The sequence below is a fragment of the Equus caballus genome, chromosome 8, assembly GCF_041296265.1.
Source record: "Equus caballus isolate H_3958 breed thoroughbred chromosome 8, TB-T2T, whole genome shotgun sequence".
Classification (NCBI taxonomy): Eukaryota; Metazoa; Chordata; class Mammalia; order Perissodactyla; family Equidae; genus Equus; species Equus caballus.
In genome coordinates this window covers 13,801,348-13,818,842 of record NC_091691.1, presented here as the reverse complement: position 1 = coordinate 13,818,842, position 17,495 = coordinate 13,801,348, and the positions used below count along the sequence as shown (strand labels likewise).

Here is a 17,495-nt window from a genome sequence, read left to right as displayed (position 1 = left end):
TCCTGCCTCTCATCCTCCATCCCCAGGTCCCAGTCACACTGGCCTCGTCGGCTCCGGGGCAGACCGTGCTCTTTCCTGTCACAGAGCCTTGGAGGTGCTGGGCCTTCTGCCGAGAGGGCTTTTCCCCGAAGCTCTTTGCAGAGCAGGCCTCCACCCCTCCCTCTGGCTCCCTCAGGGAGCCCTGGCGCTGACCACGGTCTGTAGTTATTAGGTTTCTTTTCTTGTTTATTTTCTCCGACATTAGAGTCAAACTTGATGAGGAGAAGGAGCTTGTCTGACTTCTCAGTTTATAATCTCTGGGACTCCCCAGTCACCATCACTTGCTTGTTTGATAAACATTGGAGGCAGGCCGGCTGGAAGGAACCATTACTGTCACGTTTCTTTCCGAATCTGCACTTAAAGTTCCACGTCTTTCCTTCTCGGATCTTAGAGAATTCCGTAGGACCGATGTACTAACTCTTAGCTTCATGTTGAGTCTAACTTCTCACAGTTCAGAACACTGCCCAGTGCACATTCTCTGACATCATGCTTAGGCTTCGTTGATAAGTATTTTTTTAGGACGTATTCCTAGAAGTGGAATTTATGGCTTAGAGAGCATGAATCTTTTAAAATCAAAACATTGTATTGTATTCAGCCTTAAAAAGGAAGGAATTGCTGTCACAAGCTTCAACTTGAGGACATTATGCTAAGTGTAATAAACCAGTCACAAAAAGACAAATACTGTATGATTCTGCTTATGTGAGGTCCCGGAGTAGTCAAATTCATAGGGACAGAAAGTAGAATGGGGGGCTGCCAGATGCTTGGGAGAGGGGAATGGACAATGACTGTTTAATGGGGACAGAGTTTCTGTTTTAAAAGATGAAAAAGTTCTGGAGATCTGTTGCACATCAATTCTTTTTTTGAGGAAGATTAGCCCTGAGCTAACTGCTGCCAATCCTCCTCTTTTTGCTGAGGAAGACTGGCCCTGAGCTAACATCATGCCCATCTTTCTCTACTTTATATGTGGGACGCCTGCCACAGTATGGCCTGCCAAGCGGTGCCATGCCTGCACCCGGGATCCAAACCGGTGAACCCCGGGCCACCAAAGTGGAACGTGCGCACTTAACTGCTGCACCACCGGGCCGGTCCCACAACAATTTTAATATACTGAACACTACTGAATTGTACTCTCAAAAAATGAATAAAATGTTAAATTTTATATGTGTTTTTTCTACAATTAAAAACAAACCTTGGGGGGCCGGCAGGTGGCACAGCAGTTAAGTGCGCACGTTCCGCTTCTCCGCGGCCCAGGGTTCGCTGATTCGGATCCCGGGTGTGGACATGGCACCGCTTTGCACGCCACGCTGTGGCAGGCGTCCCACATATAAAGTAGAGGGAGATGGGCACGGATGTTAGCTCAGGGCCAGGGTTCCTCAGCAAAAAGAGGAGGATTGGCAGCAGAGCTCAGGGCTAATCTTCCTCAAAAATGCAAAACAAAACAAAAAAACGTTGCATTATTTAATGTCAAAACAATATTAAGGTAAACTTTAAATAGGGAATTTTTTAAAAACCCGTCTCTAATCTCACTATTCCTTCCTTCTTTTTTGCTCCCCTCCAAGCCTTGTCCGCATGCACGTGTATTTTCACGTAATTAGAATCATCTTCAGTTTCTTTCAAATCATTTTACGCGTTTGTCCATTGTCGCCCTAGAGTCTTCACGGTTGTCCTTTCACTGGCCGTACGTAGTCCTGCAGTCGTCTTCACACTCTCTTTTATCTTCTGTTTAATTCCAGAGTATATCAAGATGGCAGATCAGTATGTCCCCGTCCCGGGAGGGCCCAACAACAACAATTATGCCAACGTGGAGCTGATCGTGGACATCGCCAAGAGAATCCCCGTGCAGGTAAGTGGGCTGGGACGCCCCAGTCTGCCCACAGGGGTTGATGCGCTGAGCTCTGGAACAACTCGCGTCCACTGTTTGGAAGGGGCAGAGGAGCCAGGTCCTCCAAGACTCTGAAATCCAGGGCCGGTAGGACCGAGCGAAGAACTTTGGGTGTGTGACGGGAAGTGGGTCCTGGAAGGGAGATCTTTGTTCATTCCTCTCTGTGTTTGCAGGCGGTGTGGGCTGGCTGGGGCCATGCTTCTGAAAACCCCAAACTTCCAGAGCTCCTGCGCAAGCACGAGATTGCTTTCTTAGGTAGAGTGTGTCTCCAGCAGATACGTGGGGACAGGGGTGTGGATGGGACACTCGGCGGGGTCAGATCCTCTTTCTAGAGCAGCCCTGTAAGCGGGGGTCAGTTGGATATTCCCACCTCACGCTTTCATTGTCAGGAGCAAGCGAGTCCAAGGGTGGGAAAGCACACCGTAGGTTAGCTAGCCCAGCGACGCAGGAGCCATTACTGTGTTTACCATGGTGGGAGGATGTGGGGCAAGCAGAACCCTCTGCTAGGTTCTTGTTGGTCCTGAGATCCCAGCCACGTTCAGATTTCTAACTAGATTTGGAGGTCACAGTTCTGATAAGGCCACACCTTTGCTCGGGCCTTGGGACCAGAGCCCCTCCTCTCTACTACAGTTTAGGTAAAATGAGACTTATTGTCTGTGACATGTCTTTATTTCAGGATTTGTATTTGTATTTGTAAACTTTGTGCAAATATGCTGTCTGACATCCTTGTGTGGTTTAGGGGAACCATTTACCACAATAAATCCACAATAAATCCCTGTTGCCTCTCCTTCCCTCTGGGCCCGCAACACTGACTTGTGTATATGAAGCAGCTCGGTGCAAATCAGCACCTTCTACTTCCCTGAGGGTCTGCCTGGTGACCTGTGCCACTGATGTTTTCTTTGTCCGTGGTCTCTGATTGGCTGTCACACGAGACTCTCATTTTTAACTCGTCTGGAGGTTGATGGTCCAGCTAAGGAGCTGGCAAACTATAGCCCACAGGCCAAATGCAGCCCACTGTCTGCTTTTATAAATAAAGTTTCATTGAAACATGGCCCTGCTCATTCATTTATGTGTTGCCTATGGCTTGTTATAGAAAAAGTTTGCTAACACGTGGTCTGATTTTTTTGAGGTGCTAGCTTGCCCCTTGATCTACCTTTTTGCCGCGCCGCCCCGCCCCCCATAGGTTAGCTGGTAACTCAGACCAGATGTGTTGAAAGTTGACTGATGAAGTAGCCAACTAATAGATTTTTTTCTTCCTCGACTCGATATTAAACTCCTTGAAAGCTGGGACTTTGTGCACTTGGTCAGTACTTGGCTGTGAGGGTCTTGTGGCTGACTCGAGTCTGCCTTCCCCTTTGTCCCGCCTCACTCAGGCCCTCCCAGTGAAGCCATGTGGGCCCTGGGAGATAAGATCGCCTCCACCATCGTGGCCCAGACGCTGCAGATTCCCACGCTGCCCTGGAGTGGAAGCGGTAAGATGACCTGACCTTCACTTTGGGGGGGGGGGGGGGCGGTGTCTCCTCAGCCCAGTCTTGTAATGTGAGCAGAGGGGGTGACAGGAGTATGCTTTTTTAATTCTTTCATCTAAATTTTTAAAATTATTAAAGTGGTACAGTTTCATTGTAGACAGCTTAGAAAATATGAGAAGTACAAAAAAGAAATAGAAATCATCTGTAATCCTATGACCTAGTGTTGAACGTTTGTTGCGTTGTAGCTGTCCCTCCTTTTCTAGGCACATCCTCTGAAACGCCGGAGTTCTTATTTACTAGTTTGTGGCTTGTTTTTTCTCACTAATCTTTCTGTGTCAATAAATACACCTTACAACTATAAAATGACTGCGTAGGACTATATCATACAGATAGACCGTAATTTACTTAACAGTCTCTGTAGATATACATTTAGGTTGTTTCCAGTTATTGTTTTCTAATTTTGAAAATATTAAAAGTAATGGAGGCTTGATAATCTTGTAGCTAAATCTCTATGTACATTTTAATCATTTCTTTAGGATAAATTCCTAAAAGTGGAATTTCTAGGATAAATGAAAAAATAAACAGGAAAATGTCTCAGGAGTTTCCTATACAATTTGATTTTTCTCTAAAGATTGAATTTTAAATTTGGAGTGGAATGTTTGTTTTTGCTGTTTTTTTTTTTTTTTTTAACCTTCACAGGGTTTTGGAAAGTAATGATTCACACACATATGACTCTGTGGGGTAGAATTGGGATTTTTTGGATTTGGGTTAATATGATTGTTCTTGGTAGACTCAGTCTGACTTTCTTAAGCCTGGTTTCCCATTCAAGGTGGAGTCAGTCCTTAAGAAACTTAAAAGGCACTGTGAGAAGCTGAGGAACGTGTCTGTATGCTTTTGGTCCCGAGGCCAGGTTTAGAGGGGCTGAGGAGCGGCCCGTGGTTTCTGTGTTGTGTGTGTCTCTGCCATCCTTAGGAGGATTCAGCTTTCTTGTGACTCTCCAGGTCTGACGGTGCAGTGGGCAGAAGACAATCTGCAGCAGGGGAAAAGAATCAGCGTCCCGGAAGACGTTTATGACCAGGGTTGTGTGAAGGACGTAGATGAGGGCTTGGAGGTACATGCAGAGCCGGGGGGCCCGGGCGCCAGAACCTCCTCATTGCCCTGGTGGTGGTGGAAACTGTCTGACCTCTAAAGAGGCCTGTTTGTCCTTCACCCCCAGGCGGCAGAGAAAATCGGTTTTCCATTGATGATCAAAGCTTCTGAAGGTGGCGGAGGGAAAGGAATCCGGAAGGCGGAGAGCGCCGAGGACTTCCCTATCCTTTTCAGACAAGTGAGCTGGTCTTGCTGCGTATTTTTCTGTGTCTTTGGGAGTTGTGTTTATTCAGTTGTTGGCCACCAGACTGTTTCCATTAGCGTTACTGTGTCACAGTCAAGAGGACATCTGTGGGAGCTGGAATGTCACTGTGTTGGGTTCTGAAGCAAATGCGTACATTTTCACTCCCAGAAGTCTACCGTTTGTGTTGATCTCGACGCCACGTCCTTAGATGTTTGATTCCGTGAATCAGTGTGTCTGTCGGTGATTTCAGAGATAGAGGGTCAGAAAATCTGTCTGTGACTCTAATTGTCCATTGAGAGATGGGATATTTTATAAATCTTAGTAGTCTTGATGTTTTTAACATTTCTAGATGACTGATTTTTATTGTAGGAACTAAAGGTACATTTCTTATTTGTAGCTGGTTTTCCACTTTTAAAACATTATGCCTATTATTGGCAATGTTTTAAAAAATTTATGCTGACAATCTTCCCATTCTTTTTTTTTTTAAAGATTTTATTTTCCCTTCTTCTCCCCAAATCCCCCCAGTATATAGTTGTATATTTTAGTCATGGATCCTTCTAGTTGTGGCATGTGGGACGCTGCCTCAGCGTGGCCTGATGAGTGGTGGCATGTCCACGCCCAGGATCTGAACCAGTGAAACCCTGGGCCACCAAAGCAGAGTGCGCAAACTTCACCACTCGGCCACGGGGCCGGCCCCACAATCGTCTCATTCTTAACCCAACTGTTTTAAAACGTCTCGGTTTTCTTCTAGCCCTTGTTTCCGTGTATGTTTTAAAGAGCTGCGTTCAGTGTACACAATATTTTGTTCTACATTTAAAACGTTCTAAATTGTAGGTCATGAACGTTTTTACCATGTCGTTCCAGTCTTTACAATTATTTTGATGATTGTACAATATACCTATATGACCGTAGTCTTATTTATCAAACTTTTCCTTTTTTGTTAAATGTTAAGCTTGTTTCCACTTTCATTATTATTATGAATAATGCTACTGTATTATACTATGGTATTTAGTACTATAAGTAATGCTTAGCTTTTTTCCTTCTTCTGCATTATTTTCTTTGGGAAAGACCATGGGAGGAGATAGACTTAGTGAAATGTATGCGCTTTCCGTGTACTGATGACTATATATCAGTAATTTGCTTTCTGAAGAGGTTTATTGATTATACAGCTGTGGGCAATGAGAGTGTTATATAAAGTAGTATTTTCACTACCTTGTGTCTCCATTGGGGGGTACTTGTTTGGGGGTATTTTGGGGGAAGAATTTATATTTTCAGGAAAGTTGCAACACTGGTTAAGAGTCCCCATCTACCCCTCACCCGGTCTCCCCCGCTGTTAACATCATCCATAACTACGCCACGTTTGTCTCAACTAAGAGATGAGTAGTGGGACATTTCTGGCAAGTAAGCCCCAGATTTGGTCGGCTCCCACCAGTTTTCCCCACTGATGTCTTCCTTCTGTTCCAGGATCCAGTCCTGGATCCCACGTTACATTTAGGGGTTGTATAAATTTTAAATCTTTTTCTTTCTCTTCTTAAAATAGACTTTACTTTTTAGAGCGGTTTCAACTTACAGCAAAATTGAGTGGGACACACAGAGTTCCCATAGACCCCCGGGCGCCCGCACACGCTCGACCTCTCCGAGGCCGCCTTCTTTTAATTACTTTTTAAAACTGCTTTTAATTCTTTTAATTCCTCATTAATTAATTAATGAATAAGAGCAATACGGAAATGTCCTTTTTTTTTTAAAGACTGGCACCTGAGCTAACAACTGTTGCCAATCTTCTTTTTTTTTTTTTCTGCTTTTTCTCTCCAAAGCCCTCCAGTACATGGTTGTATATTTTAGTTGTGGGTCCTACTAGTTGTGGCATGTGGGACGCCACCTCAGCATGGCTTGATGAGCAGTGCCATGTCTGCGCCCAGGATCCGAACCAGCAAAACCCTGAGCCGCTGAAGTGGAATGCGGGAACTTAACCGCTCAGCCACGGGGCTGGCGCCTGGAAATGTTCTTAACGTAAAAATTCCAGCACTTCAGTGGTACGTTAAGAAGAAAAAAGGACGATTCCCTTTCCCCCATCACCTCCCAACCCCTCCCTGCTTCTCAGATGTAACCCCTGTTAGCAGTGGGGTTTCTTCCCAGTACTTTTATGGTGTGTACTTCTACATGCACGTTCATATAATTCTGTTCGATTATTTTTCACCTAAGTGGGCTCATATGGAATGAGCATGGGTGCATGCTCCCATGTATGGAATGACCATGCAATATACATGGGTATTATCGCAGCTTGTTTTTTTTTTCTTGGTTTGTCTTAGAAATCATTCCATGTGAAAACTTATTTTTCCATCATCTTTCTTTAAGAATCTCTAGATGACATGCCTGTAAGACAATGCCTCTGAGCCATTCAAAGGGTGGAGCAGGTCTGTCCTTAGTATCCACCGTGGAGAGCTGGCTGAGCGAGTGCACTAAGTAGGAGGAAAAGAAAGCTACAGAGTTGTGTGTTTTGGTCCTATTTTCGTTTAAGGAAACATTCTCTGTGTGTGTATTACTGATCGTGTAGCAGAAAACCAGTTTGTACACCCACCTCTTAACAGCACATTAACTCTTAACCACATTAACTCTTAACAGTACGTAAACTCTTAACCAGTTTGTACCCAACTCTGAACAGTACATTATCTTCAGGAGAGGGGATCGTGGGGAAACTTCACTTGCTATGTTATGTATTTTGACAATGTTTGACTTAAAACAACAATGGGAATGTAATGTCTGTGAGAAAGGTAAAACAAAACTAAAAGATCAGGAGGCCAGCCCCTTGGCCGAGTGGTTAAGTTTGTGTGTTCCGCTTTGACGGCCTGGGGTTTCGCCGGTTCGGATCCTGTGCACGGACATGGCAGCGCTGGTCAAGCCATGCTGAGGTGGTGTCCCACGTGCCACAACTAGAAGGACCCACAACTAAAAATACACAACTATGTACTGGGGGACTTTGGAGAGAAGAAGAAGAAAGAAAAAAAAAGAACATTAGCAACAGATGTTAGCTCAGGTGCCAATCTTTAAAAAAAAAAAAAAGCTAAAAGATCAGCAAAATCGTGGATGGCACTGCTATCGTTTCGTTCTCTTTGGAGAACTTTCTGCTCGGGTTCTGGTCCCCAAGAAAGAGCCAGCCTCTGTGCCTTCCCCAGGTGCAGAGCGAGATCCCGGGCTCCCCGGTCTTTCTCATGAAGCTTGCCAAGCACGCCCGCCACCTGGAGGTCCAGATCCTCGCCGACCAGTACGGGAACGCCGTGTCTCTGTTTGGGCGAGACTGCTCCATCCAGCGGAGACATCAGAAGATCATCGAGGAGGCGCCAGCCACCATCGCCACGCCGGCCGTGTTCGAGTTCATGGAGCAGGTGGGCAGCCGCGGGGGGGCTGTTTCAGCTCAGAGCCGGCAAGAGCTCCCTACAGTCTGGATTGCCAGAGTGGGGTGGCGTTCAGCCTCTCGTGGGTTTATTAGAGTAGTATCCATGAGGTCCCAAAGTAATTTGCACATGGCAGGTCCTCAGTCTGCATTTGGTGGGAGAATGAATGAGCTGCCATTAAAACGACTTGAGAAACCGCTGGAATCCCCTCGGTGTCTTTCCTTGCAGTGTGCCGTCCGCCTGGCCAAGACCGTGGGCTACGTGAGCGCAGGGACGGTTGAGTACCTCTACAGCCAGGACGGCAGCTTCCACTTCTTGGAGCTGAATCCCCGCCTGCAGGTGGAACACCCCTGCACAGAAATGATCGCTGATGTCAACCTGCCGGCCGCCCAGCTACAGGCAAGCAAACGAGCTCCAAGTCCTGGGGCTTTGTCCGCCCAGGGTGGGGCTCCCCGTCCTGCTCACGTTAGGCCTTCCTGCCCATCTCTTGGCCGCCTGGCCCTGCAAGTGACTGTTCTGAGGTGTGAGTAGCGCTGAGAGCCATGCAGGCTGAGAACCTTCCATGACGGGTTTGTCATCTTGGTCTGGCATGTAGTCCTTTGAGAAACTGGCGAAAGCCTTGGACCTTCTCACTGGAAAAATGTATTTTGTATAATTTCAATGCATTTGTGGACCCCCTGATTTCATAGACCTAGAGAAGTATTTCTCAACCTTTTGTTCATTATTGCCCCCTTAAGGAGCCCTTTTAGACATTTCTTTCCTCTAATTTCTCCCACAAGCAATTTGAATATCACAGATATACTGTACCTATTTGGATACTGTAGATATATCTGTGCTTTATACATACAGAGAGTAAGACTTTTTTCACCTCCAAGAGGACCTCTTTGCCCCCTTGGGGGCAGTATCCCCCGCCTTGAGATTCATGACCCAGAGTCAGAAACTCTTGCGTTAATGGGAATGCTTCAATTTTTTTTATTAGTGTTTCCTTCCTTCTTCTCTTTCTTTCTTCCTTCCATCACCAGAATTTTTATTTTATCTGTTTATTTCTTTTAGCTTGAAAATTTTCAGAAAAGCTGCAAGAATAACACAACTAACACCCGTACCCTCCACCTTGAGCCCCAGTTGTTGGTGTCCCAGCCAACATCGCAGCTTTCTCTCTCTCTAGTTGTGTATTTGTATAATTTTTTTGGGGGGCTCAACCTTTTGAGAGATGTTTTGATTTGAGCCTTCATCCCACTTTGCCTCTAAATACTCGAGTATAAGGACCTGCTGAGAACAAGATCATTCCAGTACAACAACACAATGAAATTACGACACAGGAAACACAGCATCAACGCCACCTCTTATCTATGTGCTGTTGCTGTCCACAGTAAAATCGTCCCAGTTGTCCCTAATTTCTAGCTATTTTTGTTGGGTTTTTTTTTTTTAAAGATTGGCACCCAAGCTAACAACTATTGCCAATCTTCTTTTTTTCTTTTTCTGCTTTTTCTCCCCAAATCCCCCCAGTACATAGTTGTATATTTTAGTTGTGGGTCCTTCTAGTTGTGGCATATGGGATGCTGCCTCAGCGTGGCCTGATGGGTGGCACCATGTCCACGCCCAGAATCCGAACCGGTGAAACCCTGGGCCACTGCAGCGGAGCGCACAAACTCACTTGGCCATGGGCCGGCCCCTGTTGGTTTGTTTTTTAAATCCAGGATCCAGTCGAGGACCACGCATTCCCTTTCCTTGTCGTGTCTCCTTAGTCTCTAATCGGGAACCGTTCCTCAGTCTTTTCCTTCCGGTCTTGACATTGGCCTTTGTGAAGAGTTCAGGCAGAATGTCCCTCGGTTTGGAGCTGTCTGATTGTTTCTTCCCGATGAGAGTCACTTAAGTGTTGTGGCAGACCGTTACACCCGTCATGTTGGGTCCTTTTCCGTGTGCCCCATCGGAAGAGACAGCCTGTTAAACTGGTTAAGCTGCTGTTCATTGTTGTCTGCTTTTCACTCATTGTTCTAGTCCAGCTTTCCCTGCGTCCTTCGCCATTCCTTGAACTCTGCAGCTGGACCCTTAGCTTCTCATTTTCCATAGCACTAAGCATCAGTAACTTTTATCTGATGCACTTATTTTCCTGTTTTGTGGTGTTTTATGAATACTGCTGCTTTTCCCAACAACCCTCTTTGCTCCGTTGGGGCAGAGCAAAGCCTTTTGCCTTTTCCTTTCTTTGCCCCACCTGCCACCATGTAGCAGTGTTGCCTACACAGTGGGCGCTCGGTGGGTCTGGAATCATTCGCTGCCCCCTCCCTCTGTCGCATCTAGCACTGTGCTCCATGTTAGGGGCCGGGGTTTTGGTGGGACTGACAGTCTGTGGGACGGACTTCTTGATTTCAGATTGCCATGGGCGTGCCACTGCACCGGCTGAAGGACATCCGGCTTCTGTATGGAGAGTCACCATGGGGGGTGACACCCATTTCTTTTGAAACCCCTTCCAACCCTCCCCTCGCCCGAGGCCACGTCATTGCGGCCAGAATCACCAGTGAAAACCCAGATGAGGCAAGTTGTGGGGGCCCCCTGTGCTTCTGCCATCTTCAGTCTCCCAGTGTGGGGCAGACCCCCAATGTTTGCCTTGGACAAGACGCCCAGGGTTGTTGGTTTACAGGCGAACAAACTGAGGTTCGGGCAGGGACAGGGTTTATTGGCATGTAGTGTGTGCCAGGCAAAGGACAGGGCCCTTCATGCATCCCACTGCTTGCTCACACAGCACCGCCGCTGCTGGGCATCATTACCCTGCATTTCAGCTCAGGGGGTTGGGGTGACCTGTCTACCACCCAGCCTGGGACCTGCTGAGGCCGTGGCCGATCCTCCTCGGTGGGCTCTAAAGCACATGTCCATCTTTGGGTTGCGCAGCCAGGCTTAGAGCCCGGGTCCTTGGATTTCTGGCCCCATGAACTTTTTACTACAACATAATGCAGTCTGGCCCATTGTAAGGAGTCCCTTGGTGACTTGTTCTTAATTGTGCCTTAAAAAACCAACCAGCTGGCGTCTGTCGCAGTTTACATGCTTACTAACGGTTGATTGTTACATAATCTCCATCATCTACCGCAACTTAATTATATAGTGATTATATTCAAGAACCTTGGGGTGAGGGAGGTTTGTTTTTTACCCTCCCCCTTTTGATTAATGAATTTTAAACTATGGCCACTGTATTAGTTTGGGATCTTTGGTTGCAAGCAAGCAATTGATGCTGGGGGCGACAGGCAAAATGAGAACTTTTCAGAGGGATCGTGGCTTATTCACAGATGCCTGGGAGGATGGAGGACCAGGTGTGGAAACAGCCCAGGCACCGGGAACTCTCCATCTCTCACCTCCAGGCACCTCTGTCAAAATGAGTGCCTTCATCAGCCGCTTCAAGAGCCCTAATCCCAGTGAGGGGGTCCACATCCATGCCCCCTGCCAAAATTATACTCAGGGACGGGCCATCCCCCCAAAGGGAACTAGGTGTCTGTGATTATCAGCAAGGGCTAACACTGGATTTCTTTATCTGCTGGAATTTTCATAATTCAGAATTGGAAATCCAACTGCTCTCTTCTTTTATTGAAGCTTTTTATTATCGACAATGTCGAGCATTTAAAATCAGAAGGTACCTTCACTCAGCTCCAAAAATGATCAGTGTTCACCCATATTAGCTCTGTCCCTCTTCTCCCAATCCCAACTTAGTTTTTTTTTAATAGGTTTTTTTTTTTTAAGATTTTATTTTTTCCTTTTTCTCCCCAAAGCCCCCCGGTACACAGTTGTATATTCTTCGTTGTGGGTCCTTCTAGTTGTGCCATGTGGGATGCTGCCTCAGCATGGTTTGATGAGCAGTGCCATATCCGCGCCCGGGATCCAAACCAACGAAACACTGGGCCGCCTGCAGCGGAGCGTGCAAACTTAACCACTCGGCCATGGGGCCAGCCCCTTTAAATAGGTTTTGTTAAGTAAAAATTCCATGCGTTGAAGTGCTCACGTGGATACACCCACAGACACGTGCACCCCCTCCGCCAATGAGAGGGATCAACGTTTGATTGATCAGTTTAAGTTTTTGGTTCGGATGGGGGTTTTTGGGTTTTCCTAGGATTCAGTTCTGATGAAAATATATCTGAAGTAATGATTTCTTCTTCTGATTTTGCTTTTCCTGTCTGGGCTCCAGGGGTTTAAGCCGAGCTCCGGAACCGTCCAGGAGCTGAATTTCCGCAGCAGCAAGAATGTGTGGGGTTATTTCAGCGTGGCTGCTACTGGTGGCCTACACGAGTTTGCTGATTCCCAGTTTGGGCACTGCTTCTCCTGGGGAGAGAACCGGGAAGAGGCCATTTCGTCAGTATCTCCCTCCTCTGCCCCTTTCCTCCCTGCCTCCTTCCTTCCTGCCTTTCCCCCGGCCCCCTCTCCCTCCTTCTCTCCTTCCCTCCCTTCCTTCAGGAGACTGAGTTAGCCTGTGGCTTCAGATGCAGTAGTTCTGGAGGAGATCGAGGGAGGTGAATCACAGAGCAGACACTTGTCACCACCCTGTGCTGTAGTCCAAGCACAAAGCCTGCCCTCTTCCTGGCTTTGAGATCCATGAAGTAAAATGAGCCCGCCAAGGCCTTTTGGTCTTGAGCTTCTTAGGTCAAAGTGGAAGGGGATCAAAAGAATGTTCAAGATGATTCCAAAAGTTTAAAAGGTGCTGAGGACTGTAGCTTTATTTTTGTGTGTGTGAGGAAGATTAGCCCTGAGCTAACATCCACCCCCAGTCCTCCGCTTTTTGCTGAGGAAGACTGGCCCTGAGCTGACATCCATGCCCATCTTCTTCTATTTTTTATGTGGGACGCTGCCACAGCATGGCCTGATAAGCGATGTTTAGGTCCACGCCCGGAATCCAAACGTGCAAACCCCAGGCTGCCAAAGCAGAGTGCACAAACCCAACCACTATGCCACTGGGCTGGCCCCAGAACTATAGCTTTGATAAAAAGGGTGGCCTCAGAGAAACCCACATTGACAAAGGGGCCCCCAAATTCCACAACACCCACATCTTACATTTCTCCTGCCCTGACGTGGGCACAAAAAGGTAAAATCCAGTTCACTTTGTAATTAAACATTCCTGTGTGGGTGGATAAGTGCCCTTTAGAGGGGAGAAGCCCAAAGACAGTATGGCCATTTCATTTAGAAAGCATTAAGATCTCTCTGACCTGGGGCGCTTAGCCATGAACTAAATTACATTCGGTGTTTTTGATGATCAGGCTTTCTTCGCCAGCTTCGAATAATTAGTTTTCGTCAGTGAAAAACTGAGACGCTCGAAGCTTATGGAGGATTGCAGCAAATAAAGATTAATAGGGGGTGAGAGGGAGGTCAGGCGGCGCAGCCCACTCTGCGTGAAGTGGCCTGTGGCTCGTCCCATGCTGTGAATCACCAGTAGCAACTTCAACAGAATTCAGAGGAAAAAATTCCCGATTTTCTTCCTGCTGTTAGTCAGAGTCCAGTGTCCCAATAGGGGGATCAGCTGTCCGGTTTTCCTGGGGCTGAGGGTTTCCGAGGATGCAGGATTTCTCAGCCTTCCCTCTCTCTGGTGCTTTTCCCCCAAAACATCCTGATTTCATAGGAGTGGAGGTTTCACCTCTTTTGGCTGGAGGCCTGTTTGTTGTGAAAACGGAGGTGGTTATTGGCCATGCACGTGCCGGGTAACGCTGTTAGCCACCCACAGGTCGCCCCATGCACACTGGACAGAGCAGCTGTGTGGACGGCCAGCAGGCAGTGCCAGCTCCAGGACACGGAGATCTGAATAGGTCCAGTGGAGAGAGAGGCAGAGTGACTGGCAGTGGCTAATAATAATTATAACCTCAGTAATTAATCACGTTCACAGCAGCTGCCGTCTTTTGGTCAGTACCTGTGTGCCTTATGTGGGTTGTCTCACTTTAATCTTCAAGCACCTGTGTGAAGGCAGGCTAGTCTCCCATTTTCTGGATGAGGAAACCAAGACCCAGGGTGGTTAAGTCACCTGCCCAAGATTGCTCGACTAGTAAATGCGGGAGCTGAGACGACCCCAGGGCCATCTGACTCAGGGCCCTCTCTTCATTTCTGTGCCGTCTTGGCTCTCAGAGAACCACTCAGGAACTCTGTTGACACGTATATTAATTTGGGAAACAATCCGTGTGCCTTTCCCCTCCAGGAACATGGTGGTGGCTTTGAAGGAACTGTCCATCCGGGGTGACTTCAGAACCACCGTGGAATATCTCATTAACCTCCTGGAGACCGAGAGCTTTCAGAACAATGACATTGACACTGGGTGGTTGGATCACCTCATCGCTGAGAAAGTACAGGTAGGGAGTTCCCCTCTGGCTCTCAGAGACCACCCCCAGCTCCCTGTGGGCTTGCTCACCATGGATACTGAGGCACAGAGTCTTTCCTAGGCTGAGAAGCCAGATATCATGCTTGGGGTGGTGTGCGGAGCCTTGAATGTGGCCGACGCGCTGTTCAGAACGTGCATGACGGATTTCTTACACTCGCTGGAAAGGTGGGCAGCATGGGTAATTCTTTCCCCCTCTTAGGGTATGTGTTGGTAGCAAGTAAGGCAGAACATGCTTCGTGTGGGTGCAGATCGGTGACCAGGCAATTAGTCAATTCTGCGTGCCTGTTCGCCGCCATGTGCGGTCTTGGGTAAACCTGGGCTGCCCCGGAAGAGGCCGGTGGGGATGAGATTGTCAAAGCCAAGGCAGCAGTCAGTGCACAGTCATGTGCATATTTGTACTCACTCCTGTAAGGGACGTCATAATGCTCAGGCATTCAGAGCGGAGGAGGTGGATTTGAGATGCAAAGCGTGGTGTGGGTCACTTCTGCAAATGTTCTCTCCCAGACCCTCACCTGAGTCAGAAGATGACGAGTGAAATGGCCCAGCATGGAAGTGGCCAGGTGCTCACTGTTAGGATGGGCCGGGCTTTCTCAACCTCAGCACCATTGACATTCTGGGCTGGTCCATTTATTACTGGGGGTGCTGTCCTGTGCATTGTGGGAAATTGACAGCATCCCTGGCTGCATCCGTAGCTTCCTCTTACCCCAATCCCAGGATGTCATTGTCGTGACAATCAGATATGTCTGCAGACATTGCCAAATGTCCCAGGAGCAGGGGCACAATCACCCCTCGTTGAGAACCACTGTGATAAGCAGATGAAGCTACCAAAAAGAAAATAAAAGGAGAAAAGTTTTTAGCATTTGGTGATCGTGCTTTGGAATGGTAATAGACTAATGTGTGTGCGCTGGTTTCCTTCATAAGCAGGCGGCAGGATTCCCACACAGGGAATGTTTCCCAGATGGAGCCGTTAGGGATTTTGCTTCCTGGAAAGCCCTTTGGAAATTTCACATCCTTCAGCAAGTGCACTTCCTTTGAGTTCTGAGGAATCTCGGGTTCCTTGGGGTGATCCACATTCCTTGCCTTTTAATCAGACGGCTTTTTCACTGTAGCCGGGTGTCTGGGTGCTTAGGTGAGGCAAAGAGCGGGGTGGTATTTTAAACCCAGGGGGTAGCTGCGGAGTTCTCAGTCACTCCCAAGGCTGACCGCAGGGCTGTCTTCTCTCTCAGGGGCCAGGTCCTCCCCGCAGCTTCTCTGCTGAACACCGTGGACGTGGAATTAATTTACGGAGGCGTCAAGTACGTGCTCAAGGTAAAGGCCCGTGCTCTCGATGTCTCCGACACTCGGGGGCTTGAGGTTTTGATTTCTGCTGTGAGCCATCCCCGGAGTGGATTTTCTCATGCTGGGGTCCCAGGATGGCCCATGCAGTCTTTCGTTTCCAGTCGCTGCCGTAACAAAGTACCACACACTGGTGGCTTCAAACCACAGAAATTTTTCTCCCACAATTCTGGAGGCCAGAAGTCCAAAATCAAGGTGTTGGCTGGGCCGTGGTCTCTTTGAAACCTCCAGGGAAGACTCTGTCCCGTGCTCTCCTCGCTTCTGGTGGTTGTGCGAAGTCCTGGGTGTTCCCTGGCTTGTAGGTCGTCACTCCAGTCTCTGCCTCCAACTTTGTGTGACCACCTTCTCTGTGTACGTGTGTCTGTCTGTCTGTCTTCACATTGTCTTCCTTCTGTGTCTCTGCATCTCTTCTCTAACAAGAACACCAGTCAGACTGCATCTAGGACCCACCCTAATCCAGGATGACCTCCTCTTAACTAACTACATCTGCAAAGACCCTATTTCCAAATAAGGTCACATTCTGAGGTTCCAGGAAGGACGTGAATTTGGGGGGACGCTATCCAACCCAGGACAGAGCTTGAGCAGGACCATTGCTGAGCTGGCGGAGTGTTGGGTCCATTCCCCAGGGCTGTGAGGCTGGCTTTGTCCTGTGTCTCTGCACCAAGAATCAACGTGTGGGTTTCTAGCCTCTTCCTGGTCCCCCTCTGGTGTCCCTGGAGCTTACTCAGGGTTGCTGTCCTCTGTTGGAAGTATCCAGTTACCCCTCCACGGCTACCCGAGGTCAGTTCAGCAGAGAGTGTCAGAGAGTGTCTGAGCTGTGCAGGCACAGGGTGAGGCCCCGGGTCCCGGTCATGGTAACCTGTGGGGGCAAAGTGTCCCCAGGAAGCCAAGGCCCCTGTGTACTTCTTAGTGTCACTTTCTGGGGAGGGAAAAGTAGATAGAGCTCAAGTCTGCTTCTGAGGCAGAATTTTTATCTTCTTTTCCTTTAGTTGTAATATTGCTGAGCACATGTCAAACTTTCCACTTTGGAGAATTCCAGGCTTGGTTCAGCCAAACGAGCGTGTTATCCATGGGGATGTGCTGTAAAACCACTTCACTTTTGCTCCCGGTGTTTCTTGGCTACCTTTGGGGGCCTAGTCGCCCCAACTTGATTTTAAATATGGCACATGCTCCTTGTAGAAAATTTCAAAATTTTGAATGAACACGAAGTGTCAACAAACAAAGCCACTATGCATTGACCCCTGGAGGAAATCCTGTTAACTTTTTATCTTTTCTCCTCATGCATTAATTTGACAAAATTGAGATCATGGTGCAAATGTGGTTTTCCTGCTTTGATATTATCACGGCATAAAGTTTCCCTGTGTTACTAGCAAGTTTTCTGTAGTATCGGTTTAGTGTCTGCAGCGCTGTCCAGTAGAACTTTCCATAAGGATGGAAATGGTCTGTATCTCCGCTGCCCAGCATGGGCCACCTATGGCCACTGAGCCCTTGATATGGGGCAAGTGTCACTGAGGAACTGAGTTTTACATATAATTGAATCTTAATTTACGTTTAAATAGCCAAGTGGGGCTAGGACCTGCCACATTTGACAGCGCAGGTCTAGACTATTTCATTGCAAGGTTGTTGGATAGCTAGTTTGGTTCTAAGTTGTCTGTTACTGTAAATAATGTTGCCATAAATATTCCTATCTTTCTTGCTGTCTTTCATC

At 47.7% G+C, this 17,495-nt stretch overlaps 1 protein-coding gene across 9 annotated transcripts in view; it reads left to right on the top strand.

The window, feature by feature from the left end:
• Positions 1-17,495, top strand: part of ACACB (acetyl-CoA carboxylase beta) — a 101,289-nt gene that overhangs the window by 33,059 nt on the left and 50,735 nt on the right. For all 9 annotated transcript variants that reach the window (XM_001496930.5, XM_023646975.2, XM_070275318.1 and 6 more), the window contains 12 exons: positions 1,773-1,882; positions 2,095-2,176; positions 3,295-3,393; positions 4,392-4,501; positions 4,607-4,717; positions 7,897-8,106; positions 8,344-8,514; positions 10,486-10,647; positions 12,284-12,447; positions 14,273-14,423; positions 14,514-14,617; positions 15,679-15,760. In XM_001496930.5, the coding sequence (XP_001496980.3) occupies positions 1,773-1,882; positions 2,095-2,176; positions 3,295-3,393; positions 4,392-4,501; positions 4,607-4,717; positions 7,897-8,106; positions 8,344-8,514; positions 10,486-10,647; positions 12,284-12,447; positions 14,273-14,423; positions 14,514-14,617; positions 15,679-15,760 (1,556 nt within the window). The remainder of the gene's footprint in view (positions 1-1,772; positions 1,883-2,094; positions 2,177-3,294; positions 3,394-4,391; positions 4,502-4,606; positions 4,718-7,896; positions 8,107-8,343; positions 8,515-10,485; positions 10,648-12,283; positions 12,448-14,272; positions 14,424-14,513; positions 14,618-15,678; positions 15,761-17,495) is intronic.